The sequence below is a fragment of the Dermochelys coriacea genome, chromosome 8, assembly GCF_009764565.3.
Source record: "Dermochelys coriacea isolate rDerCor1 chromosome 8, rDerCor1.pri.v4, whole genome shotgun sequence".
NCBI lineage: Eukaryota > Metazoa > Chordata > Testudines > Dermochelyidae > Dermochelys > Dermochelys coriacea.
In genome coordinates, this window is record NC_050075.1 from 108,893,941 (window position 1) to 108,919,368 (window position 25,428).

The 25,428-nt window shown below is 53.0% G+C and overlaps 1 protein-coding gene across 17 annotated transcripts in view; it reads left to right on the forward strand.

Moving 5' to 3' along the window:
• Nucleotides 1-7,850, forward strand: part of ELOVL1 (ELOVL fatty acid elongase 1) — a 37,517-nt gene extending 29,667 nt beyond the window's left edge. For all 17 annotated transcript variants that reach the window (XM_038414054.2, XM_038414066.2, XM_038414074.2 and 14 more), the window contains 5 exons: nucleotides 24-104; nucleotides 521-577; nucleotides 1,478-1,583; nucleotides 2,018-2,154; nucleotides 2,585-7,850. In XM_038414054.2, the coding sequence (XP_038269982.1) occupies nucleotides 24-104; nucleotides 521-577; nucleotides 1,478-1,583; nucleotides 2,018-2,154; nucleotides 2,585-2,845 (642 nt within the window). In that variant the 3' untranslated portion in view covers nucleotides 2,846-7,850. The remainder of the gene's footprint in view (nucleotides 1-23; nucleotides 105-520; nucleotides 578-1,477; nucleotides 1,584-2,017; nucleotides 2,155-2,584) is intronic.
• Nucleotides 7,851-25,428: the final 17,578 nt, after the last annotated feature.

Sequence of the window (25,428 nt, forward strand, 5' to 3'; positions counted from 1 at the left end):
CTGGTGGTGTCCCCTTGCTGCAGTTCCTGATGGCAGGCTGGCTGACGGGATACACCTGGAGATGTGACCCTGTGGATTTTTCCCAGGACCCCAAGGCCCTTCGTGTAAGTTCTTCTCTCTTGCTGCAAGCAGAATGGGGCCCTTAATCACAGGCCCTAGGCAGCATGCAGCTGCTTCCTTCCTGTTACCATAGCCATTGGCCTTGGGGACCTCTGGCCCAAGATGGTGGCTGGGTGTCTCCTGTGGCTTATAACCCAGCAGCAAGGAGCTGAATAAAGAGGCAGTGCCCTCCAGAGTTTGGGGTATGTGTGCCAGGTATGGGATTGCAGAACCCCAGGGGTCCATCTACTGAACCATAGAGGAAAGTCTCAAGGCCCCGATGTTTATTGGCCCTTGCTGTCTGCAGGAAACGAACCTGTCTGGGAGGGCTGGACTGCAGGGCAGTGGGACACCCTGCCCCAGGGCAGAGCTGGGTGGGCATGACTGAGTCACTGACACACATGCCCTCTCCTTGTTTCAGATGGTCCGTGTATCTTGGCTTTTTGTCTTCTCCAAGTTCATTGAGCTGATGGACACGGTAAGTGATGGATCCTCGAGGAGTGGTAATTGGGCACCCTCTCCCTGGCCTCACTCTCCCCCCAGCACTCCAAATTTTCTGGAATGTTTTGCAAATCCAAATGAGCCTGGCCCGACCCCTGTGCTGGGCCTCAGTAGTGCCTGTGCGGGGGGGAAAAATACAGAGACAGGGAATAATGAGCTTCATAAGAACGGCCACACTGGGTCAGACTAGTGACTTATCTAGTCCCGTACCCTGTCTTGCCAGGTGCTTCAGAGAGAGTGAATGGAGCAGGGCAATTTATCGAGTGATCCATCCCCTGAAATCTAGTCCCAGCTTCTGGCAGTCAGAGGTTTAGGGACATCCAGAACATGGCGTTGTGTCCCTGCCCATCCTGGCCGATAGCCAGTGATGGAGCTTCCCTACACCTCGTGTCAGGTCATTGCCCTGAAGCAGTGACCAGAGAGTCCCCTCTTGGGCTTTGGAAATGAGTGTGAGGGAGCCAGGGCCCATCCAAACAATAAGCCCAGCCCATGGGAGGTGAGCACGTCCTTTCATGCCAGTACCAGGCTCTCCCCTTCCTGAGTGGGGGGCAGGGTGCAGGTTTTTCTACCTTCCCTGATGGCTGCACAGGTAGTCGCTGATTACTGGGAATTGGCACCACCCAGGTAAGCCTGGCTCCGTCAGCCCTGGTGGCTGCTGAATCAGATGTTCTCAGGATGCAGGACAAGGAGTGCCTGGCAGTGGGTTCTCTCCAACATATCATCCTAGCTTTGGAAGGACCCTCCCTGCTGTTGGAGCCTCTGCATTCACTGTAGATTCCCGAGAGCCCTGGCGGAACCCTGCACTTTCAATAGCCATCCTGTCCCACCTGCTCCAGCTTCTGCTGACTCGGCCACCCACCTGCTTCTCTGCTTCTAGGTGATCTTCGTCCTGCGCAAGAAGAATGAGCAGATCACCTTCCTGCACCTATTCCACCATTCTGTCCTGCCTTGGAGCTGGTGGTGGGGGGCTAAATTTGGCCCAGGTGAGGGCTCACGCGCTGAATTGCCCTGCAGTGAGGGGAGGGGAGATCTGGTCCTAGTCTCCCAGTGAGAGGCCTACGCCGTCCCGCTGGCCTCAGGGCTCTTCTGTCCTTGTTCCCCGTGGGCCCTGCAAGGGAAGATCTTATGACTACTGTTGTAGGAGTGCACGCACAATCTTCCCACACCTGGCTGCAGCCCCCATTCTCAGCCAGTGGCTGAGTCAAATCCCCTTCCCTACCCACTCCTCACACCCATTATTCCCCATTTGTGGGGGCTGGGAGCTCTGCGTGGACATGGGGAGGGCTGTAGTGCAGTTTGGCTTGCTGCAGTATGTCATCCATGAGCCATGGAGCCTGTGCCCCTGTTGGGTGGGGGGGCGCAGCACCACAGCAAGGGGGTGGCCCCTAGCACTAATTACCTGTTCTCTGCCTGGCAGGGGGAATGGGTTCCTTCCATGCCATGATCAACTCCATGGTGCATGTTGTCATGTACTCCTACTATGGGCTCTCGGCGGCAGGACCTGCCTTTCAGAAGTACCTGTGGTGGAAGAAGCACATCACAGCTGTCCAGCTGGTGAGTCGGGGCTGCGTGGCAGCCACAAATGCCCCAAATACCCTGGGGCTGGGTGTTCCTGTGGGGGCCAGTGGAGGCACAGCATGGTGGCAGGGTCGCTCAGGAAACGATCCATGCCATCCTCTGGCAGGGCCAGCACTCCTCACTAGAGTTCAGATGGAGCTGTGTCCATTCCACATGGAGAGCCTTAGTGGGCTGTGCCTGTCTGGGGGCTGTGGCCAGCTGTGGTCTGCAGCTCCATGCATTGCCCTGGGAAGGGCTGGGCCTTTGCCTTGGCCAGGGGCACCCTCGTGGTGCCCTGTGTGAATCTGCGCGCTCCCGCGGGCTGGGGGGAGGGGGCGTAGCTGTGGTTGAGGTGCTCCCCCCATGAGTAACCGGTCCCCTCTCTGCCTCCGTCTCCCCGCTGCACATACTCCACGCTGGCTCCCAGGCGCAGTTCGTGATCGTCTCCATCCACATCTCCCAATACTACTTCATGCCCAGCTGCCAGTACCAGTACCCCATCTTCATCCACCTCATCTGGATTTATGGGACCATCTTCTTCATCCTCTTCTCCAACTTCTGGTACCATTCCTACACCAAGGGCAAGCGGCTGCCCAAGGGGGCCGAGTACCCAGCCCCGCTCCAGCACAACGGCAGCAGCCTGCACGAGAACAGCGCTGTCACCAACGGCAAAGTGAAAGCCAACTAGAGGGTCAGGCCCTCCCAGAGCCAATGAGAGCCCTGGGGCAGAGGTAGCTGGGACTGTCCCCCTGCTCCTGGGTGTTACTAGCCAAATCAAGTGCCTACAGACTGTTGTACCCCAAGTGCCCAGCCCCGCTTCCTGCTGCCCTGTCTGTCTTCAGGCATGGCCCTTCTGCTCTGGGAAGCTGCTCCCACCAGTGCAGGGGAGGCTCCTACTGCTTCCTGCCACATGAGCAGAGGGGCAGCCACCTGCACCACCGGCAGAGGGGTTACAGCCCTGCTCCGTTGTCTCCAAAGGAACTTCCCCATAAGTGCCTGTCTGCTCCTTCTGCCAGGGCCCCCTTCCTGCCCCAGGAGGCTGCTCCATGGTGAGTAGGACCAAACATGGAGCCCACCCCGCCTTTGCCATGTATTGGGCCCTGTATGGCTGAGGGGAGTCGCTCTGTTTGACTCCAGGTGCTCCCTCTGCCCCTCTGCTCTCAGCACTGCTGCCAAGGAGTGTAAGGCCCTGGGCCTCACTCCCACCTCAAGGACCCCGGGTCCTCCCCATTCACCATCTGTCCTTGCCACTTCATTCCGTTTCATTGCGCTGCTCCCTCCCAGCCACAGCCGGCGTAGAAAGGGGATGTGGCCTGCGCTGAGAGCTCTGGCTCTCCAGGACGGGTAGGCTGGGTGCAGGGCCAGGCCCCCTCTGGTTACTACTCGGCCCAGCCTCACATTCTACTGCTCCTGTGCACGAGCTGACCCTTTTCACCCCATGCCTTGCACGCACATGGGCCGTGCTGACGCTTGGGAAAAGCCATTCCCAGCGCGCATGCTCCCGGCCTGCCTGCCTGCACCCTTCTGTCCTGGCTGGCTGAGAGGCAAGAGTCTATTCCAGCTGCGGCAGCCTCTGCCTCCTGGCTGCTCGAGAGCTAGCCTCTTCTGGCTGTGCTTGGTCCCGCATGGGAACAGCTGTGCTTCGACTCCCTCTGCTTGGTGCATGTAAACTCAAGTCTGGAGCAATAATCTCCCCTGGAATTTGCTCCCTCACTGCTGTGGCATTGGGCACTGAAGCCCAGCAGCCGTGTGTACAGTGGGAGGAGGTCAGAGCATGGCCCCAGCCCTCTTCCTGCCAGTGGCCCTGCTGTCCCTTGTGCAGGTTCCCAGAGCAGTGCCCTTTGTGCCTTGTAAGTCTTTCCACTTGGAGGGCATAGGGGCCTGTTCTTGCACTCAGGAGTAGTGCAGCAGCTGCTCAGTGGGCATCTCCCACTCTGGCTGTAGTCAAAGCCTTGTTGGTTGGTATGCATCCTGTGGGGGAAGTAGGGGGCCTTGAGCACCCCTCCCCCCCCCACCATAAGCCAGGCTGCTTTTGTGTATCTCCAGAAATAAAGACAGAAGGAGAAGCGGCTCTACCCTCTTGTTTTCCAGGATCTCTTTTTAGTGTGAACTCAGTGACCCTTCCCAGCCTTGCCTGAGCTAGACAGAGATGGGGGGTGAAAGCTCCTGAGAAAAGTGCCTGACCCTAGCAGAACACCAGGGAGCCAGCAGGCACCTGTAGTGAACTTGCTGTCTTGGGGGCAGCTGCTTGTGGCTAGGAGGGAGTTAACAAGGCAGCAGATACTAGAATCGTTTGCAGCTGGGGAAGGCAACTGGACTCTCAGAGCACTCTGGGAAGAGCAATGGTAGGGACGGGAATAGTGTTGTCAACTGTCTAATGGCACAAACGCAAACATGCTTGTCCTGCCCAAGGCCATGCCCCCTGCCTTACTCCTTCTCCAAGGCCCCCCACTCACTCCATTTTCCCCTCTCCCTCCATCGCTCACTCTCCCCCACTCTTACTCACTTTCACTGGGTTGGGGTGCAGGAGGGAGTGTGGGCTGGGCCAAGAGGTTGAGTGTGGGGGGTTGGGATGTGGGAGGGTATGAAGGGTGCAGGCTCTGGCTGCCCAGTGCTTACCTCGGGCAGCTCCCGGAAGTGACTGGCATGTGCGGTTCCTAGGCTCAGGGGCAGCTAGGTGGCTCTGCATGCTGCCCTTGCCCGCAGGTACCACCCCTGCGGTTCCCGGCTGATGGGAGCTGTGGAGTTGGCACTTAAAGTGGAGGCAGCATGCAGAGCCCCCTGACTGCCCCGTGCCTAGAAGCCAGAGGGACACATCGGTTGCTTCTGGGAACCATGCAGCGACAGGGCAGATAGGGAGCCTGCATTAGCCCTGTTGTGCCACCCAACTTTTAGCAGCCTATTAAAATCTCCCAGATTGGTTTCAGTAGCCTCCAGGAGACTGAGGCTGATTCTGGGAGACTCCTGGCCAATCCGGGAGAGTTGACAACTCTAGATGGGAACCACAGCTGAAAGCATTTCCACCCCCAAACATACACAGCTGCTGTCAGCAGACAGCAAATACCAGACCGGTGGCTAAAGCCTAGGCAGAGAGCAAAGCATTTGGGGTGGCAGGGTGCAGACCGGGTGCTGCTGCTCATGAGGGTCCTTCTGTGCAACTGCTGGGGCAGAAATGGGTCAGGAACCAAACCTCCAGCAGGAGAAGGGAATAACTGCCAAGGCGTTTTGGCTTTTTCCCAAAGTTGGGCTGGTGTAGAGAGCCAGCAAGCTGCCTGCATGTGCTTCCCCTAGAGTCCTCACTCAGGAACGTCCTCCAGCTGCTGGGTGTGTGAGAGGAACCGTTCCTGTTCCCAGGGGCAGGACGCTGGCCAGAAATCGGGCATGTGCCGACTGCTGAGCTAGCAGCCACGTGCACTCCCAATGCCTCCAGACCAGGGACTTTCTCCTCTCCCAGCTTTAGGCAAGGGTGGGATGAAGGGGGAGTGGTAAAGCAGGTCAGGTGGATAGTTGGAAAATCCTGGCCCAGGCTCCTACCAGCCACACAGCGCCAGGGAGTGGGGGGTAAATGGAAGGAGCAGAATATGTAAGTAGACTGAGGACACTCACTGGCAAAGGAAATTGTTGAGGCCAGGGATTTAATATGGTTAAAAAAGGGATGGGATGCTTAGATGGCTATCAGGAATAGCTTCCAGTAGCAGCAGTGTTACATTTTGGAAGGGATTAAAACTTGTTTTAAGATTATCTCCAGATAGTAGAGACTAGCATGGGATCTACTCTGGGAGGCAGGTTATCCCACACATGCTACTGTGGGGTTCTTACACCTTCCTCTGAAACCGCTGGCTGTAGTCACTGTTAGAGGCAAGATACTGGGCTAGATGGACCTTGGGTTTAATAAACTAGGGGAATGCTGATGTTCCTAGGCTCTCTTCTCCCTCCCACCATGCACCCTATTGCCCATCCACCCTAGGCTAGCAACAAAGGAATTAACAATCTGCCGTGCCCAGCACTCTAGTTCTGTATCATGACTCTCACCGAGAACAGTACCTGATAACGACAGGAGAAGGTGCTAGTTGGTGGGGGGGGAGCGGGGGCGGGGCAGTGATGGACATACATTTCCCCTGCCCCCAGTGGAAGCAGGAGTGGTCAGTTCAGCCACTGAAGATGGGAGGGGTTGTCCTTAGTTAGTGCAACTCTGGATATTCTTATCTATTTAAGGCCTGGTTTGAGCTAAACTCTTTGCCTCAGTCTTTTGGCCAAGTGTCCTACCGCTTGTGGTTTTGTGGATTCCAGATGTAGTCTGTTTACTCCTGGAGGAATTCTGTGCCAATGCAGAATTTGCACAGAATTAATATTCTGTGCAGAATTTCATTTTCCCCTGGAGAAATGGTGCTGCAGAGCTACTGGCTGCCACTAGGGGCCACTGGACCCAGCAGAGCTCAGCTCTTTAGCTCTCAAATACAGTAACTCCTCACTTCACATTGTTGTTCTGTTCCTGAAAAATACGACTTGGAGCAAAACGTTAAGCGAATCCAATTTCCCCATAAGAATTAATGTAAATAGGGAGGGGTTAGGTTCCAGGGAATTTTTTTTCTGCCAGACAAAAGGCATTGTATACATTTTAAACAAGCATTTTAATACTACAGTCATTGTCGAGTATAAAGCTTGGTTGAGGTGGTGGAGTCAGAGAGTGGAAGAGGTTGGATTGTCCGGCTGCTCCTCTTGCTGAACTTTCTGAACTCGAAAAAACGCATCTAGAGATTGTTTTGCTTTCCTTTTCTTGGTAAATTTCTTTATAGCAAGTCATTAGATGACCAACTCCCCTAATCACTTTGGAGCTTTCAGGATCATCATCACTCAGGATTTACAAGCCAGCCTTAACCTGCCTCTTCTCTTCCTCCCTCCCCCCGTTTACTCCACATGCTGCATCCTCGCTTCTCCCCTGCCTCCTGCCCGCAGCAATCAGCTGGCTTACGGCGTTCAGGAGGCAGGGAAGGGACGGGGAGCCTGCGCGCTGAGTCCTCACTCCTCCCTCCTGAACGTGGCAAACCAGCTGATTTCTGTACGCAGGGGGAAGGTGCTGATCCTGGGGTCTGCCAGTGGGTGGGAGGCGCTGTAGAGAAGCTGATGGGGAGCTGCGAGCTGTGGACAAAACAGGCAGCCAAACAACGTTATAGCAGAGCATTGCACAACTTTAAACAGAGCATGTTCTGTAATGGAGCAGGGATGTAAGATTGAAACAATGTTAAGCGAGAAGATTTTAAGTGGGGTGTTACTGTACAGGACATGGGCGGGGGGGGGGGGGGAAGAAGCTGGAGGGTTTGGGGCAGCTGTGGTTCCCAGCATGTCCTGAAGGAAGGGGGCAACATGTGGGAAACGCCGTACAAGCCTGGGACCCAGCATCAGGCTGTTTCTCTCTGGATCCCTGGGATCTCGGTGTCCTGCAGCTGGGTTCTGGGTGGGGAGGGGTGCGGGTATCTGAGACGCAAGGGGTAGAGTTTTCCCCCAAGATGTGCCACGTTGGCATATGTGATGCATCCAGACTGAGGTGCCCAACAAAAGCAATTACAGTGAAACAGGAATTGGGTTATTGTAGGGGTTTCTTTAGCTCTCTATTCCTGAGGAAATCGTTGTCTGTGTTGTTACAAGCATACTTGCTGACTGGTATTTTGAAATAACTTACCAAAATAACTGAAGCTGGTGTGATAAAATTGAGTTGTTGTGACAAAAAATATGCAGAATTTTTTAAAATTTTTTGCATAATTCCCCCAGCAGTATCTTTTAAGGTGTTCCCTTGGGTTTGATTCACGGGAAGGTGAAAGCCCCTTGTGAGCTGTTCAGTCATTTGTCATCTCTCCAAATGGTTTAGTCCAAATGTTTTTATTCTCTCCTTATCTGGAGCTCTCCCAGGCTTAGCTTTCTCGGCCAGGCAGACTCCCTTCTCCTTGTAGTGTCAGGACAATCTGAGCAGAGCATCCTGGCAGGGGGCGCTAACCTAAGGTCTTGTCAGGAGTGGAGAGGCAATGCTTTGTGTGTTCTCCCTGTAACTACAGCCTTCTTGTTTCTTTGGATTGTGGCTGCACACTGAGCCATTGACAACACCACCCTGCTCCTAGAGAGAGCTGAGAGCTCAGCACTGTGTAGGGGTAAGTGACATTATTCTAAAGTAACGAGCTGATCCCCTTTAAGCTTAGGATGAGGGATGTTCAAGTCCCTGCTCCACTGTGGGCTTCCTCAGGAGCCTTGGGCAAGTCACTGAGCCTGAGTGGGCCTCTGTTCCCCATGTGTGAAATAGGCATAATAATGCTTCTCATCTCCCAGGGGCTGTGAAGTGCTGTACATTAAAGATTGTGAAGTCCTTTGAGAGCTAGCAATGAAAAGTGCTGTCTTGAGGAGGAGGGTTGCCATGAGCTGGGACATGCTTGCTCAGTTCTGTAGTACTTCTAGAATGGATGCTAATTATGGGTTAATGTCTTCCTAAACAAGCTGGAGACAGCTGTGTATACCAGCTACCCAGCCAGTGTTTGTGGCCAGGGTAGAGGTACTGGCTGGAGACTCTCTTTAGCACAGTGATACTCAGACCTCAGTGATTAAGGAGCCAAATCGGTGAGCAACATTACCCAAAAGAGCCACAGGCGTGTGAATTCACTATTTCATGTACTATAGTGCTGTATATTCATATTTAAACAGTATGACGGGGCATACTTAGTTTTTCTGTATATGATTTTCAGCAAAATGACTGACCAAATATTATTTTATCAACTACCATGGTTAATAACATATTAACCAATCAGGAACATTTTCCTAACTAAATCAGTGTTCTAATGTCATGGGCTACAAAGAGTCACAGTTGACACCTTAAAGAGGCACTTGCAGCTCACAAGCCTCAGCCTGAGTATTGCTGCTCTAGCAGGTTGGATAAAGGTAGACCATCAACCCTCCCTCTGAAGTGACAGTGTCTAAAGCCCTGGGCCAGGCCTCAGGCTAGATGGAGGCTCTGGGTCACCCCCTCCCCTTCTCGATGTGAAAGTGAGGCTGTACAGCACAATACAGAGCTGGGGCTGCTGCTGGTTCTGGAGCACTCGCAGCCTGGTCTGTCTCGCTCACTTTTGGCTGACCTTGCCCAGCTGAGAGTAGAGACCAGAATACGGGGGCTAAATAGGAGCATTAGTGCTCTGCACCCAGTCATGCCTCCTAAGTGTGTTGCAGGAAACGAATGGGCAGGGCAGCTTGTGCCCCAGTATCAGCAATGGGAGAACCCGAAGCCCCATGGCTAGCAAATGCTGCAGGCCATGACGCTGCCGCGGGGCCAAAGTGCTCAATTACTGTTCCATACGGCAGCTGTAGCTCAGCCCAACTACTAGCATAGATCTGAATAACTCCTGGCTTTAATGGAAAGGGGAGGGAAGGGAAGGAGACAGCCAGGAGGGAGACAGCCATGAAGCAGCAGCAGGAAGGGTAGTGGGCACAGGAGCACAAGTGAGCTGCTTGAACAGGCAGCCAGCCAAACTGGAGGGGGCAAGAACTCTGCCATAGCCACGTGGCCTCAGAGGGAGAAGGGGCCTAGGCAGAGCTTTGTGGAGGAGACCGACTCTGCCTTGCTGGCAGAACAGAGCTATATGATATGCCCGGGGCTGTCCCCTGCTGCAACATAGGCTCTAGCATCAGGTGCAGTCTCCCCTGCATGTCGGAATATGTAGCAGCCGTACACATGGGGGATGACTCTGGGGAAGGACTCACTCCAGACCCTCAGGGCTGGGATCCTAACCCCCATCCAGGATTGAGGCTTTTGTAATGCCCAGATAGCAATGCTAGCTTCCTCTCTGGCTTACTGTGGCAACTCTAGTTTTACCTGCTGTTGATTTGGCTGTGTCCAGTCCCTCCATCCTTTTCCCACTCAAGCTCCTGCAATTCCTGCCCCACCCCTCTCCCCCCCAGTTAAGGAAAAACCCATTACCAATACGTTGGCTCATGTGCACCCCCTGGTGGCTGCCTGCTGCTGCAGAGCTTTGCAGTGTTGCACTCAAAAGTCTTGTCAGGAGTGAGCAGCAGGGCCAGTTCTTGCATCTTCTTTGTCTAGCTGACCAGAGCTTTAGCACTAGAGGTATGTGCCATTGATACACTGCCATAGTCCTGGAGCACAGACCCCTACAGTGAGGGAAGAAAAGCACCTGCCCAAGCTCCTGGAGCTGGCTCCATGGAAGCATGCATCCATTGATCTAGCCACATCTACGCCAGGGCTTAGGTCAGCATAGCTACAATGCTCAGATGTGGGTTTTCCACACCCCTGAAGGCCATAGAGCTGGTGACCTAAATTCTGAGTGTACCCTGGTGTTACAAAGCGTGGGGAAGTCAGGGTTCTGTATCCTTGTTTTGTGTGATTCACATTCACTGTGACTCTCAGCCAGCCAGTAGAACAGCAGGTTTATTAGAGACAGGAACACAATCCAACCCAGAGCTTGTAGGCATGAACAGGATCCCTTAGTCAGGTCCTTCTGGCTTAGATCCCTGCTTTGGGGCTCTCCCCCTTCCCTAGCCCACTCCAAACTGAAAGAAAAACCCTTGAGCGTCCCAACCAGCCTCCCCCCAGCTCCTCCACCAGCCTTTGTCCAGTTTCCTGGGCGAAGGTTTCACCTGGCCCCAACCCCCTCCTGGCTCAGGTTATAGGCTCTCAGGTATTGTATCCCATCCCCAATGAAACTCCCTGCCACATTCCCAGGTCAACACTCCCCTCTACCTGCTGCATCACATCTCTCCGCACTTCGAGACTGAACTGAACGGGGTCACTCTGACCAGTAACCTGGGGAAGTTTGGGGCCCCCTCTCTAGGATAACATATCCGCTATCATGTTGGCACTTCCCTTCACATGGACCACATCCATGTCATAATCTGGCAGGAACAGGCTCCACCTCAGGAGCTTGGCGTTGGCTCCTTTCATCTGGTGTAGCCAGGTCAGGGGAGAGGTCAGCATACACGGTGAAGTGTTGTCCAAAGAGAGATGGCTGGGGTTTCTTAAGGGTCCACACCATGGCCAGGCACTCCTTCTTGATGGCTGCGTAGTTCTGCTCCCAGGATAGCAACTTCTTGCTCAGGTATGTGATGGGGTGTTTCTCCCCCTTTTCATCATCCAGCATTAACACCACCCCCAGCCCCGTGTCTGAGGCATTGGTGAACACCATAAAGGGCTTGTCAAAGTCTGGGTTTGCCAGAACTGGGCCCCTAACCAGAGCCTCCTTCAGGGCACGGAGAGCCTTCTGGTACTCCTCAGCCCAGACCACTTTGTCTGGCTTTCCCTTCTTGCATAGGCTAGTGATGGGGGCAGCTATGGCGCTGAAGTGTGACACAAATCTTCGATAGTACCCCGCCATCCCAATGAAGGCTTGTACCCGCTTTTTGGTTTGGGGAGCAGGCTAGTCCCGGATCACCTCCACCTTAGCTGGTTCTGGCTTTAGGCAGCCGCTCCCCACCCAGTGGCCCAGGTAGGTCAGTTCAGCCATCACCACCTTACACTTCTCTGCTTTTATGGTCAGCCCCACCTCCTGGAGTTGGTCCAGCACTTTGTCTAACCTGGGACACATGGTCCTCCCAGGTCTGGCTAAAGAAACAGATGTCCTCAATATACGCCACGGCAAAACTCTCCATCTCCCTCAGTAGCAGATCTACCAGGTGCTGGAAGGTGGCCGGCACTCACTTGAGGCCGAAAGGCAGGGTCAGGAACTCATAGAGCCCCAGAGGGGTGATAAAGGCCTATTTCAGCCGGGCATCTGCATGCAGTGGCACTTGCCAGTAGCCCTTTGTAAGGTCCGTGGTGGTAAGGTACCAGGCTCCTCCAAGCTTGTCTAGGAGCTTGTTGGGCCTGGGCATGGGGTAGGATTCAGATACAATGATGGCACTGAGCTTCCGATAGTCCACACTGAACTGGATCGACCTGTCCTTTTTGGGGACCAGCACCGCTGGCAAGGCCCATGGGCTGGATCGCCCCCAAAGCCAGCATGTCATTGATCTCTTTCCAGATCCTGAGCAGTTTTCCCTGTGACTCGGAAGGGGGAGCATCTATCGGTGGGTGCGATCCTGTCTGCACCCGGTGGACAGTCAGATTAGTGCGTCCAGGCTGGTTGGAAAACAGCTGTTGGTACAGATGCAGCATCCCTCTGATTTCAGCTTACTAGGAAGGGGTTGGCCGGTCAGAGACTGGAATTGTTTCCTGGGAGGATCCAGCTCCTGTCTCAGGGAATAGATCTACTAAAGGGTCATCTCCCTGCTCCTCCCAACACCACATTCCCCTGGCATAATATGGCTTCATCATATTCACATGGTACACATGGCGGTGGTGTGCCTGGTTAGACAGCTCCACCATATAGTTTATCTCATGTAATTGCTTGACCATCTTAAAAGGGCCTTGCCAGGTAGCCTGGAGTTTTTTTCTCACGGGGACGAGAACCATCACCTGGTGGCATGGGCCCACTCCGTGCAGTCATACCAGACCTACTGCTTCCTCTGGGCTCTGGCCAGATTCTCCCTGGCCAGGCCCATGAGCTCAGCAAGTCTTTCTCGGAAGGTCAGGACATACTCCCACCACTGATTCCCCAGCGGAAGCAGCCTTCCTGTCCAATTCATCTCTCATCAGGTCCAGGGGGGCCCTTATCCTCCTTCTATATAACAGTTCGAAAGGTGAGAACCCGGTAGACTCCTGGGGCACTTCCCTGTAGGCGAACAGCAGGTGAGGTAAGTACTTGTCCCAGTCCTGTGGGTGCTGGTTTGTAAAGGTTTTCAGCATCATTTTTAGGGTCCCATTGAACCTCTCCATCAGTCCATTGGATTGGGGGTGATACGCTGAGGCCGAGCTGTGCTGGTTCTCCACATTTCTCCCACAAGCACCGGAGCAGGGCCGACATGAAGTTGGATCCTTGGTCTGTCAAGACTTCCTTGGGGAAGCCCTGAAAATGGCTGAAATGATTAGCAGTGCATCTGCCACAGTGTCTGCTTCAGTAGAAGATAATGGCACTGCCTTGAGATAGCAGGTGGCGAAATCTACCACCACCAGAATGTATTTCGTCCCTGACCAGGTCGTCTTGCTGAGAGGTCCCATTGTGTCCATAGCCACCTTCTGGAAAGGCTCCTCTATGATGGGCAAAGGCCTCAAAGCCGTTTTCCCCTTGTCCTGGGCCTTCCCCACCCTCTGACAGGGGTCGCAGGATCGGCAATACTGCTGGACAGTGGTAAAGACTCCAGGACAGTAAAAGTTCTGCAGCAGCCTCTGCCGGGTGCGCCGAATTCCCTGGTGCCCTGCGAGAGGGATGTCATGGGCCAGGTACAGTAACTTGTGACAATACTTCCGGGGGACCTACCAGCTGCCTCCTGATCCCCCCATGACTCTACTTCCCCTGGGGGAGCCCATTCTCGGTACAGGAGCCCCTTCTCCCACAGGAACCTCTCCTGGAAACCCCTCCCCATGGTCTGCACTGCAGTGAGGTCAGCCAGGTCCCTGAGCTTCCACAAGGAGAGATCTTTCTGCAACTCAGCCTGAAACTCAGTGGCTGGGAAAGGGATGGGGTCCTGCTCCTTTTCGCTGGCTAGGTATGAGGCCGTAACCTCTCTGAGCCTTGTCCCTGGGCACTCCCTCCCCACTGGGGCAGGGTCCTGTGCCTCTGGCAAGCTACCCTCTGCAAGGTCAGGGCGCAGTGCCCCTCGCCGGCTCTGGCTACGGGTCATGACCAGGGTGCCCTGGGGCTTGCTGGGCCAGTCCTCTAGGTCTTTCTCCCCACCCCTCCACATCAACACCTCAGTGAGTAAATGGTGTTGCACCCCCATGTCCTTGGGACTCTCCATGGCCCCCCCCATTTCAGATTACCCTCATCACAGGCACCTGGAATTGGGTCCTGTCTACCCCCGTTAGGGTCAGGTACATGTTGGGCATCACCTGATCTGGGGTTACCACCTTGGGCCGGGCCAGCATCATCTGTGTGCCCATATCCCAGTATTCCTGGACCTTCCTTCCATCCAGGGGAACAAGGCACTCACTTCACAGGGACAGCCCTGTGCCGACCCTATAAACTGAGAACCTGGAGCATCCAGCCCCCCAGAGGAGCTGGTCTGAGGCCCTCCTCCCTCCTGTGCAGTTAATAAGCTGCCAGCCCCCCTTGTCTGGCTGGGTCCCTACCCAGTTAACCCGGGGTGGGTTTGGTCTGCTCAGTCTGTCCCGGAGCTTGGGGCACTGGGTCTGTATATAGCCTCTCCGGCCCCAGAGATAGCAGCTCGTGTCCCATTGGTCCCCTCAAGCGGGTTGGTTGGACCTCACGCTGGATGTTCCCCTTGGGAGGGGGTTCTCCGTATTTCCCCTTTGGAAGGTCCTATAGTGACTCTCACTCTCTGCATCATGGGGAGCCTGTTCATTTGGGGGTTCCTCCCTGCCACCCCCAACCGGCTATTCACAAACTCGTCGGCAGCTGACAGGTTCTCTGGCTTTTTGTCCACCAACCATAGCCTCAGGTCAGATGGGCATTGTTCATACAGTTGCTTCAATACAACTAGGTCAAGCAGGTCCTCCTTAGTTTGGGCCCCATCTGCCCACTTGCGGGCATATCTCTGCATCCAGAGGGTCAGTTGTAGATATGTGCCCTCAGGCATTTTACACTGACTCCGGAACTGTCTCCGTTACATCTCGGGAGTCATCCCAAATTCATGTAGCAGGGCTTTTTTGAATAATTCGTAGTCCCCTGGCCTCTGCCCCTTTCATTCACTGTACACCTGCACACCTTTGGGGTCCAGTAAGGGGGTGAGAAACTGGAGCCTATCTGCAGGGTCAACCCTGTGCATCTCGTAGGTGTTCTCAAAGGCATTCAGGAAGCTATCTATGTCCTCCCCCTCCTTACACTGGGCCAGAAAGCACTTATCAAAGCTCGTGCAGTCTTGGTTTCCCCCCTCACTCACTCGCTGCAGCCAGAGGCTTGCTGGTCCTCAGCTTAGCCAGCTCCAGCTCATGCTGACGCTGCTTTTCCTCATGGTGACGCTATCTTTTGCGGTCCTGTTGCTCCTTCTCTCGATCTTCCAATTCTCTCAGTTTCATCTCCCTCTCCCATTCCAGCTGCCTCAGCTCCAGGGCTGAGGAGCTCTGCTGGGAGGATCCCCGGTTGGCTGCCAGGGTCAGGATGCCCACGGTATTTGCTGGACTCCTACCAGCCCCTCCCCTAGGCATCCCCTGTGCTGCTTCCCACAGAGACAGGGATTGATGCATCCAAGTGATCCTTTGCCCTGCTGGAAATCAGCTGTTCTTTAGTGAGCCTCGCAATGCGCAGCCCCCTCTGCCTGCTCCTCTCCACCAGGTCACTCTTAAGGCATTTAGTATACATCTTTCTGCTGGCCACTCAGAGGCCTGGGTGTCTCAGCTCCCCATGGTTTCCAGGAGGACCCCTTAGTGTGCCAATCCTTCTCCAGGCCACCACCTCTCCCCTGGAGTCAAGCCGCAGACTCCTCCACCCCTGAGACTGCTCGCTGCAGTCCCCAGAGGGACCCCACTATTGCAACAGTCCTTCTTGCTGGTCACACACTCCCAGGGGTTAAGCGTAGCTCCTCCGCCCCCCCCCCCGAAACCACTCCTCTCTGACTCTTCAGCATGCCTGATCCTCATTAACCCCCCTTTGTCTTACTACTCCCCAGTCACTTACTGCATGAAGCGCCGTCCCCAAGGTACAGTAGATCAAACCTCTACCACCAGTTGTTACAAAGCGTGGGGGAGTCAGGGTCCTGTACCCTTGTTTCCTGCTATTCACATTCACCGTGACTCTCAACCAGCTGATAGAACAGCAGGTTTATTAGAGATGACAGGAACACTATCCAACCCAGAGCTTGTAGGCATGAACAGGACCCCTTAGTCAGGTCCTTCTGGGGGGTAGAGAGCTTAAACCCCCATTCTGGGGCTCTCCCCTCTTCCCTAGCCAACTCCAAACTGAAAAAAAAACCCTTCAGCATTCCAACCAGCCTCCCCACAGCTCCTCCTCCGGCCTTTGCCCAGTTTTGCAGGCAAAGGTGTCACCTGGCCCCAACCCCCTCCTGGCTCAGGTTACAGGCTCTCAGGTCTCCAATCTCCAATGAAACTCCCCTGCCACATTCCCAGGTCAACACTCCCCGTTCCCTGCTGCATCACACCTGGGTCCCATGCTGTGGGGCAGGGGCCAGCTCTAGTCACTCGCTGCTTGGCTGTGAACCCCTCCATTTTTTGCCAGGGCACTGAAGTGCTAGACTCAGTACTGGATGATAGCACAGGGATAGCCACTTCTCTGCCTTATGCGGCCTGAGTCTTTGCTATTTAGTGAGCCCCACTTTGTTGCAGTACCCACAGCTGGCCCTCGGGACCCTTGCTGTGATGGGAGCAGCCCCTGCCCAGTGCACACTGAAATGCAGCTGACTATTAAACTTGGTGGTTACCCCAATGGCTTTTGCAGCATTCCTAGGGCAGAAGGGCCCATTTTGATCATCAAGCCTGACCTCCTGTAGAGAACAGGCCCGAAACATCTCCACATTTGAACAAATAGACTCCAACAAATAGGAAAAAGTATGATAAAGTTAAATAGTAATACAGCAGCACCAGCTGGCATTTGCCCAAGGTTTTTGAAGGAACTCAAAGAGGAAGTTGCACTAATCTATTGCTGAACTAAGCCTCGGTACCAGAGGACTGGCACGTAGGTAAAGTAATACTGATTTTTAAAAAGGGCTCCAGAGCTGAGCCTGCCAGTTAGACTGGTGACTTCAGGACCAGGCACAGGGGTAGAAACTATAACATAGAACAGAACTAACCGACACCTAGTCAGTGGTTCCCACCCTTTTCTTAGCCATGGTACACTTTGAGTTCCAGGTGCTTTTTCCCTCTTCCACCCCCAGCCAGGTGGATCGGAATGCAATGGTAACTCGATTGGAGTGTCCACTGACAGTTCCAGGAACGTGGTGTACCAGTGTTGTCGGGGACACACGGGCCACCAGAATGACCTCCGCTCTGTCCCTGCAGACCTTGAGAAGTACTTGTGCATGAGAGGGATCAGGGGAAAGACATACAACAGGCAGCCTCCCCAGGGAAGCAGAAACGCATCTGTGATCGAGCCACGACTCTGATTCTGGAAGGAGCAGAACATTGAACAGTTCCTGTTGCTCCTGGTAGCAAACAGGTTGACCTGGGGAAACCTCTACCTTGGAAGATGGAGTAAATGACATCCGGACGGATGGACTACTCGTGATTTCAGAACGGCCTGCTGAGGTGATCCGCAAGTTCATTCTGCACTCCTGGGAAATAGGATGCCTCCAGGTGAATGGAGTGGGCTATGCAGAACTCCCATAGCTGGAAGGCTTCTTGATAGGAGGAGGAGGAGGAACGGGCTCCACCCTGCTTGTTGATGTAAAACATGGCAGTGGTGTTGTCTATCTTCACTGACCTCATAGCTGGGCCTGAAAGGTTTGGCATGCTAACCATACTGCCCTGAGTTCCTTGATATTGATATGAAGGGGAAGCTCCTCCCGTGACCATTGGCCCTGTGTTTGGATGTCTCCCAAATGCACGCTCCATCCCAGAGCTGACACGTCTGTTAAAAGGGACAAGGAGTGCTGGGAGCTGTTGAACAGGACTCCCTTGCAAACTGCCCAAGGGTTGAGCCACCACTGGAGGGACTGGAGTACTTGCCCTGGCACAGTGACCACTACATCCAGGCTGTCCCGCCCCAGGCGGTAGGCCAAAGCGAGCCACTCCTGGAGTAGCCTGAGCCTCAGTCCAGCATGGCAGACCACAGACTGCCTGTGGCCGAGGGGACTCGGGCATGCCCTTGCTGTGGTGGTCGGGAATTGCCTGAGGCCTTGAATAATATCCATCGTGACTTGGAATCGGGTCTCTGGCAAAAACGCTTTTGTCTTACCGAGTCCAGTAGCACCCCAATGAACTCTCTTCTTTGGGTCAGTGACAAGGTTGACTTGTTCATGTTGAGGAGGAGAACCACTCTGTTGAAAAAGTAGATCTGACTAATCGGACTTGAGATGTCACCTGCTCCCTTCTGCAGCCAGTTGTTAAGGTAGGAGTATACCTGGACCTGCCTCCTTCGGAGGAAGGCTGCTACGACAGACATGCACTTAGTGAACGCTCGGGAGGCTAGTGACAGGCTGAGGGGGAGGACCGTGGACTGATGTTTTTGATAGACCACAAACCGGAGAAATCGTCTCTGTGCTGGTTGAATAGCTATGTGAAAATACAAATCTTTCATGTTGAGGGTGGTGTACCAGTTCCCTGGATCCAGAGAAGGGATAACTGTACTTACAGAGACCCTCTGGAACTTCACCTTTATCATGAATTTGAATCCTCACAGGTCTAGGATGGGTCTGAGACGTCCCTTAGCTTTGGGGATTAGGAAATAGAATTCCTTGCCCCTTAGTTCCTAAGGAATCTCCTCCACTGCCCCTGCTGCAAGAAGTGCCTACACCTCCTGGATAAGGAGTTGCTCGTGAGAAGGGTCCCTGAAGAGGGATGGAGAAGGGAGGGAGGGAAGAGAGGGAAGGAGCAGAATTGGAGAGAATATCCCATGTCTACCATGCGAAAAACCTAATGGTCCGGTGTTATTTGGGACCAAGCACGGTAGAAGTGGGACAGGTAATTTATAAAATGGAGAAGGATCCAGTGTCATTGGCGAATGTGCTGTCCTCAGGCATCCCTTCAAAAGGCCTTTCTAGAGCCAGATGAAGGTTAGGTTGGGCCTTGGCCCTGCCTAGAAGGGGGACTGGAAGGTTTGCGCCTGCTGTTCCTGCTCCTATGCCTATAAAAATCCTGCCTCGGCGGAGGAGGATATGAGTGGTGTTGTGGTTGGGGCTTGAAATGATGTTGTTAGGTTGCCAGGATGTGCATACCCAATGACTTCATAGTCACCAGGGAGTCTGAGACTATGCAGCTTGGAGTCTGTTTCTCCGAAAACAACCCTGCACTTTCTATTAGTAGGTCCTGGAGGGTTTGCTGCAGCCCCTCCTCATGACTACTGCTGAGGAAAGGGTGCGGGAGGCCCAGTCCAATGAAGCCCGGAGGGAGGTTCACCCCACTGCCTTCCCTTCATCAGTGATAGCCAAGAACTTGGCTCTGGAGTCTGGTGGAATCAGCTCCTTAAAAACTGCAACATGGAGGCCTACAAGTTGAAGTTGTACCCGCTGAGGATAGCTTGCTGGTTAGCTATCCTCAGCGGCAGGCCCCAAATTGCATAGATTTTCCTGTCAAAAAGGTCCATCCTTTTTGACTCCTTGGATTTAGGGTCCGGCCCTTGCTGCCCCATCTCTCTCTCATTCACCACCAATACCAGGAGGGAGCATGGTTGCATGTGAGAGAACAGGTATTCCTATTCCCTGGAATAGGATTGGTAGGCGGGATTGAGGCAGGGGTCTGCCATAGAGTCTTAATATTGCTCTGGATAGTTTCTATTAGTAGCAGAGCTACCCTGGACAGTCCCTCTGGTGCAAGGATGTCAACCATTGGGTTTTGGGTAACCCCATGTTACGGGCAATCCTTCATAGAAGGTCCTGGTGGGCCCTGTGGTCAATTGGGAGAGGGCCCAAGGTTGAAGTTCCCACCACCGCTTCATCCGGGGACAAAGATAAGGAAGCCAGAGGTGGTATGAGGTCCTCCTGACCCTCCGGCTCCCTGACCTCCTGTTCAGTATCTGGGGCCTCTGCAGTGACTGTAGCCGAGGTGACAGTAGCCTGGCCTTGCAATTGGTCATGCCTTGGAGTTGGCTCAATGGCGACCTGGGCTGGGTGTGGGGCTTACGCCAAGGTCGCCTCAGAAGCACGGGGTATAGGCCAGTCCTGGGCTGTTTAAGATGGTCAGAGGCCACCAAATGGGAGCCCCTGGAAAAGGAGCCCTGGGCCTGATGGTAAGCCCAAGGGCTCCAAAAAGGCCATTGCGCCAGAGGCTGCCATGGGGGTTGCCATGCCATGGGTGCCTTTCTCCGTTGCTTGCCAGAGCTATGCCTGCTGTAATGGGAATATACGAGTCACCATCCATGGCTGAAGACACGGATCTCAACTGAGAGGACCGTGTGGCACCGCATGGTATTGTGCTGGGGCCCTGTGCTGAGTTGATGATGCAGGGGACCGCTGTTGATCTGATGCAGTGGGTCCAGTGCCAGTCCTCTCGGAGCTGGGGATCACTGCTGCTCCCTCATCAGTGCTGGGGAGTGTCATGCCACTGGTACCTGGGAATCCTTCAGAGTCCAGTACCAGAGAGGGTGACCACCGCATCATGGCTGGCTTGCCTCTAAATGGTGCCAGTCACAGCAGCACGGGGGTCTTCCTTCTGATCACGGGGTGGGCTGAAGAGTAGCCATCGCTATTAAGTCTCTGGTGGCTTCAAAAGGATCTGGGGTGGAGGTTAACTCTAACTCCTCCACCTGGCACTACCCATCCCAGGAGTTGCTGTGTGCCGGACTTGGTCACCCTGTGGGAACCAAAGTCAACGGCATCAACACTTGCTTCCTGAACACTGTGGACTCCTTCACAGAAAACCCCGGTACTGCATATGCAGGTCCTGCTGTTTTCTGCACCAGGGAGTGCTCCCTGTCAGCTTTTGTGCCACTTTGTATGGCACTGTTGAATGCCAGCAGTGCTGGCTTGTCTGTGCATCCTGCGGTGCTGGAGAGTGCCGGTACCAAGGGTCTCTTAGCCTAGCATCCTTCCTCGGCGGTGTGCCCTGTACCCCTGTCAAGGCACTCCATGTGCATGCGCTCGGTGTGGGGTCCTGGTGGTCCGCAGCAGAATGGGAATGAAGGGTGGATTCCATGAGCAACTGCTTCAGTCAGAAATCTCGAGCCTTTTTAGTTCTTGACTGGAAAGCCCTGCAGGTCTTGCACCTTTCTGAGTGGTGCTTCAGACACGAGTCATAGGGGGGTTGCTCGTTGGCATAGGCTTGCTGCAGGTTCCCCAGGGTTTAAAGCCTTGGGCTCATAGCATGCCCCAGAGCCCAAGGGGGTTGGGAGTTGGGGAACTCTGCTTCTAAATCTCACTATATAATCTCACTATATACAATATATACACTTGACTAATTACAACTAAACTAAGTGAAAGAACACACAGGGAAGCACTTGCTAAGCAAGTGACCATAGTTTCAAAGACAGTCACTGGTGGTAAGAAAGAACTGAGGCGGGGCCAGGGTTGGCAGGGTCATATATTGAGCACTATGAAGGCACCACTTCAGGGGATTCCGTAGCTGATCCAACAGAAGCTGCGAAGGGAAAACTTTCCGCTGACTGTACACACGGCTTGCACAGAACTGATTGGAATTGACATGAACAAGCACTCGAAGGAGGAGGCTTCTCCCCCCATGTCATTTTTTCAAAAAATTTCACAGCACACCAGTTTAGGCCTGATGGCACACCAGTGGGGAAACATTAACCTAGATTAATACACTGTTAGTGAAGCCTCAACACGCCATTTGTATCGGGAAATCATTCCTCACTAATCTATGAGAATTCTTTGAGGGTGTCAACAAGCATGTGGCCAAGGGTGATACAGTGGATATAGCGTACTTAGATTTTCAGAATGCGTGGGTTGAAGTCCTGTAACGTAAACTGTCACGGGCTGAGAGGGAAGGGTCCGATAGGGGACGGACAATGTTTGCAAATGATACAAAAATCTCTCAAAATTGTTCTGTTCAAAAGTGAGCATGAAAAGCTAGAGGGGAAATCTCACAAAACTGAGTGACTGGGCAACTCAACGGCAGATGAAATGCAACACTGATAAGGGAAAGTAATGTACACTGGAAAAAAAAAATCATCCCAACTATAAGTATATTATGAGTGGGGGGGAGGTGGGGCTAAAGTAGATTGTCAAGTCAGCGGAGCTAGTGCGCTAACAAGTTCAGATGAAGGTACAGCAGTGGTCAAAATGGCTAATGCGGGAATTATTAAGCAAATGCTAGAAAAATCACAAAATGCCCCTATATACAGCCCGTGTGTGCCTATACCTTGAATAGTGTGTCCAGTTTTCATCACCCTGTCTCAAAAACAGTACAGGGGACTGGAAAAGGTTCAGAGCCTGCCAACAAAAATGGAGCAGCTTCCATATGAGATGAGCCCAAAAACGATTTAGGAAAGTTCAGTTCAGAAAAGATGATTAAGGGCAAGATAGAGTAGAGGTCTAGAAAATCATGAATGGGAGATTTAAAAAAAAACAACCATGAATAGAGAAGAGTTGTGTATCCTTTTGCACAATACAAAAACTGGGGGCATGTGGGAGTGGAGGGTCATCTGATGAAATTAACAGGCATCAGGTTTAATACAAAGGTGCAGAAATACTTTTTCACACAGTGCACAGTAAACCGTGGAACCCACCACCAGGGGATGTTGTGATGACCAAACATATAACAGTTCAAAAAGAACTACATAAAATTGTGGCAGCTAAGACCATCAATGGCCATTAGCCAAAATAGTCAAGGATCTAATCCCATGCTCAGGGTTTCTCCCATCCCCCATACCAGATGAGCAAGACAAGGTTGGCTGTCTCTCCAAAAGGGTTATGGTGCAACTACTCCCCCCTGAAGCTCTGGGACTGGCCTCAGTAGGAGAGAAGTTACTGGCCTAGTGGGACCATTGGTCTGACCCAGCATGGCAGTTTTTACAGTCTTAATACAATTCCTAGAAGTGTTAGAAAATCATCCAATCTTAATTTAAAAATTTGTCACTGATGGAGACTCCACCTTGGTAAATTGTTCTAATGGTTAATTACCCTCAGTGTCAAAAATGTATCATCGAATCATAGAATATCAGGGTTGGAAAGGACCTCAGGAGGTCATCTAGTCCAACCCCCTGCTCAAAGCAGGACCAATCCACAAGTAAAGAAGGAGGGAGGAGCCTTGGGGGAAGAGGCAAGGCAGGTGTGGGGCCTTGGGGGAAGAGGCAGAGCTGGGGAGGAGCTGGGATGTGACACACTGGGGGGTGGGGAGAAGGAGACAAGGAGTGGGGAGCTTGGCTGCCCATGGGTGTGGAGCATCTGATAATTTTTCCCCAGGAGTTCTCCAGCCCCAGGGCACCCACGGAGGCAGCGCCTAGGCTCCCTCCCAGGGGCGTAGCTGCCCCACAGGCTCTTGGTTGGGTGCCCCCCCCCTCCGTAAAGTGCAGGGGAAGGCACCTGGGGCTTTTCACCTACCCATCCCCTGCTGCGAGTGTGGAAAAGCCACCTGGGGCTCCCCCCCCTCCATCATTCCCCTCCCCGTTTGACACCAGACCATTGATAACTACTCTGAGTACAGTCTTTCACCCAGTTGTGCACCCACCTTATAGTAATTTCATCTAGACCTACACATTCCTCCCTGCTGGTCAGAACTGAGTCTAACCCATCTGTCACCTGGTTACTTCCCCCACCATAAGAAAGCAGAAGTTGTCCCCAACATGTTCCCAGCACTTATTGTACATTGGGTGCTGAAGATAGGGTGGCCAAGTGCCTGGTTTTTGACCAGAAAGTCCAGTTAAAAATGGAACCTGACATTGTCTGGTCAGATCTACTGACTGGACATCCAAAGTCTAGTTACTGCGGGTGGGGGGAGGAGGAGAAGAGGTGGCACTGGGTCATCACCCTCAGCAGCCCCTACTCCACCAGAGCTGCCTTCTACCTGCATTGGTCAGCTGCAGCCCCCAGCCCCAGCTTCACCTTATGAAATTAACAGGTATCAGGTTTAATACATTTTAGTCCAACTTCACATTCAATACCAGCACCACAATTTTGGTTGTAATATATTTTTGAAAACTCCTGTCCATAACTCTACATGCATTTAGAAATTCCAAGGATGTTTAGTATTAGCATCATCAGACCTCCAATATATATCCCTCCAAATGAAGTCCCCAATGATCATGTGGTTCCCCTCCCCCCACCTTATAGACAAGTGCATAAGGAGACAGTTATCCTGTTCCATAGTGTGATTGAGTGGTACAGTGCAGACACTAACTAGTATCCTAGCATGTGGTTTATCTGTTAAGACATTGATCCACAAATGCAATCATTTTCTTCCAAGTTATCACTGAGCCAAGAACTAGATAATGGTATTGTTGACTGTGATACTCCTGCTCTTGTTTGGTTCACTTGTTCGTACCTAAGTTTGAGCATTATTTTTAACATACCAGTTGTGCAACTCATGCTACCACATTTATTATAATAGAACCTAGATTGAATTTATGCTCATACATGAGCAATTCTAGGTCCTCTAGTTTGTTGCCAAACTCCTACCATTAGTGCATAGGCAAGTCAGTAATTCTATCCCCTCCTGTGTTTTGGTTCCTTGATTAATTTTGTTCTCAACATCTCAAGGAAGACTACACAGCATGGAACACACATTGAGGGAGAAGTCTTCAAAGGAAGCAGCACTCTAGGCACCATCCCTCCTTGTCCATTAGCAAAATGATCACTGAAGGAGAGGGGCAAGAGCCATGCTATCATGTTCTCACCCTGTGCAAGCACAGATTGACGTAGTTCAGCTGTACCTCTAGAATACTCCACATGGCCAAGTGTCTCAGGTATCACAGACCAGGAAGTTGCCCTGAACAGAGCATCACAGTTCTGTAGACTGGACACTAGCAATGCCCCTGTGCACTGCTCTTGGCTGTTGCCCATCTTTCTAAGGCATCTGTGCACAGAAAGAATCAGTCTGCTGAGGGACAGGAAAAGTGAGGACCAGGCACAACTGGGAAGACCATACACCCATGGCAACAGCCAGCCTTACTTACACCTGGAGTTGCTTTGCCAGCCTGAAGCAGATAGGCCACAAAGCACAGGGATGACTGTTCACAAGTGTGTGCTTCAGCTCCCTTGGAGTTGGAAGAGGGAACACTGAACTTTAAAGTTCCCCTCTTGTCCAAGTCAAGCCCCCTAGCAATTCTAGGGACCAGCAGTAGACTTGAGCCTGACCAAGGTGCAGTGCTAGGCTGTTTCGAGGCACTTTGGTTTAAGAGAAAGCTTCTCAGCCTTGCCATCGCCACATACCTCTACAGGAGCTAAGCCAGCTTTACAGCTCAGTGCCCACCACAGCTCCACTGTGCAGCACAGGTGCAGCCCAGCCAGTATAGAACATGTATAGATTTGGTTAGGAGGGTTCTTCCCAGACCAGGAGAGCTCCGGACAGATGGTTAGCCAAGGAGCTAGGCTACTTCCCTTATTCCTGTGGCTGGCTGACTTTGAATCACTGGCTGCCACGGTCCAGCAGTGGCAGGTGGTTGTGTTTGGCTCCTAAGAGGTCTGATCCCAAGACAAGCCAGGGACACATTTCATCAGACTCTA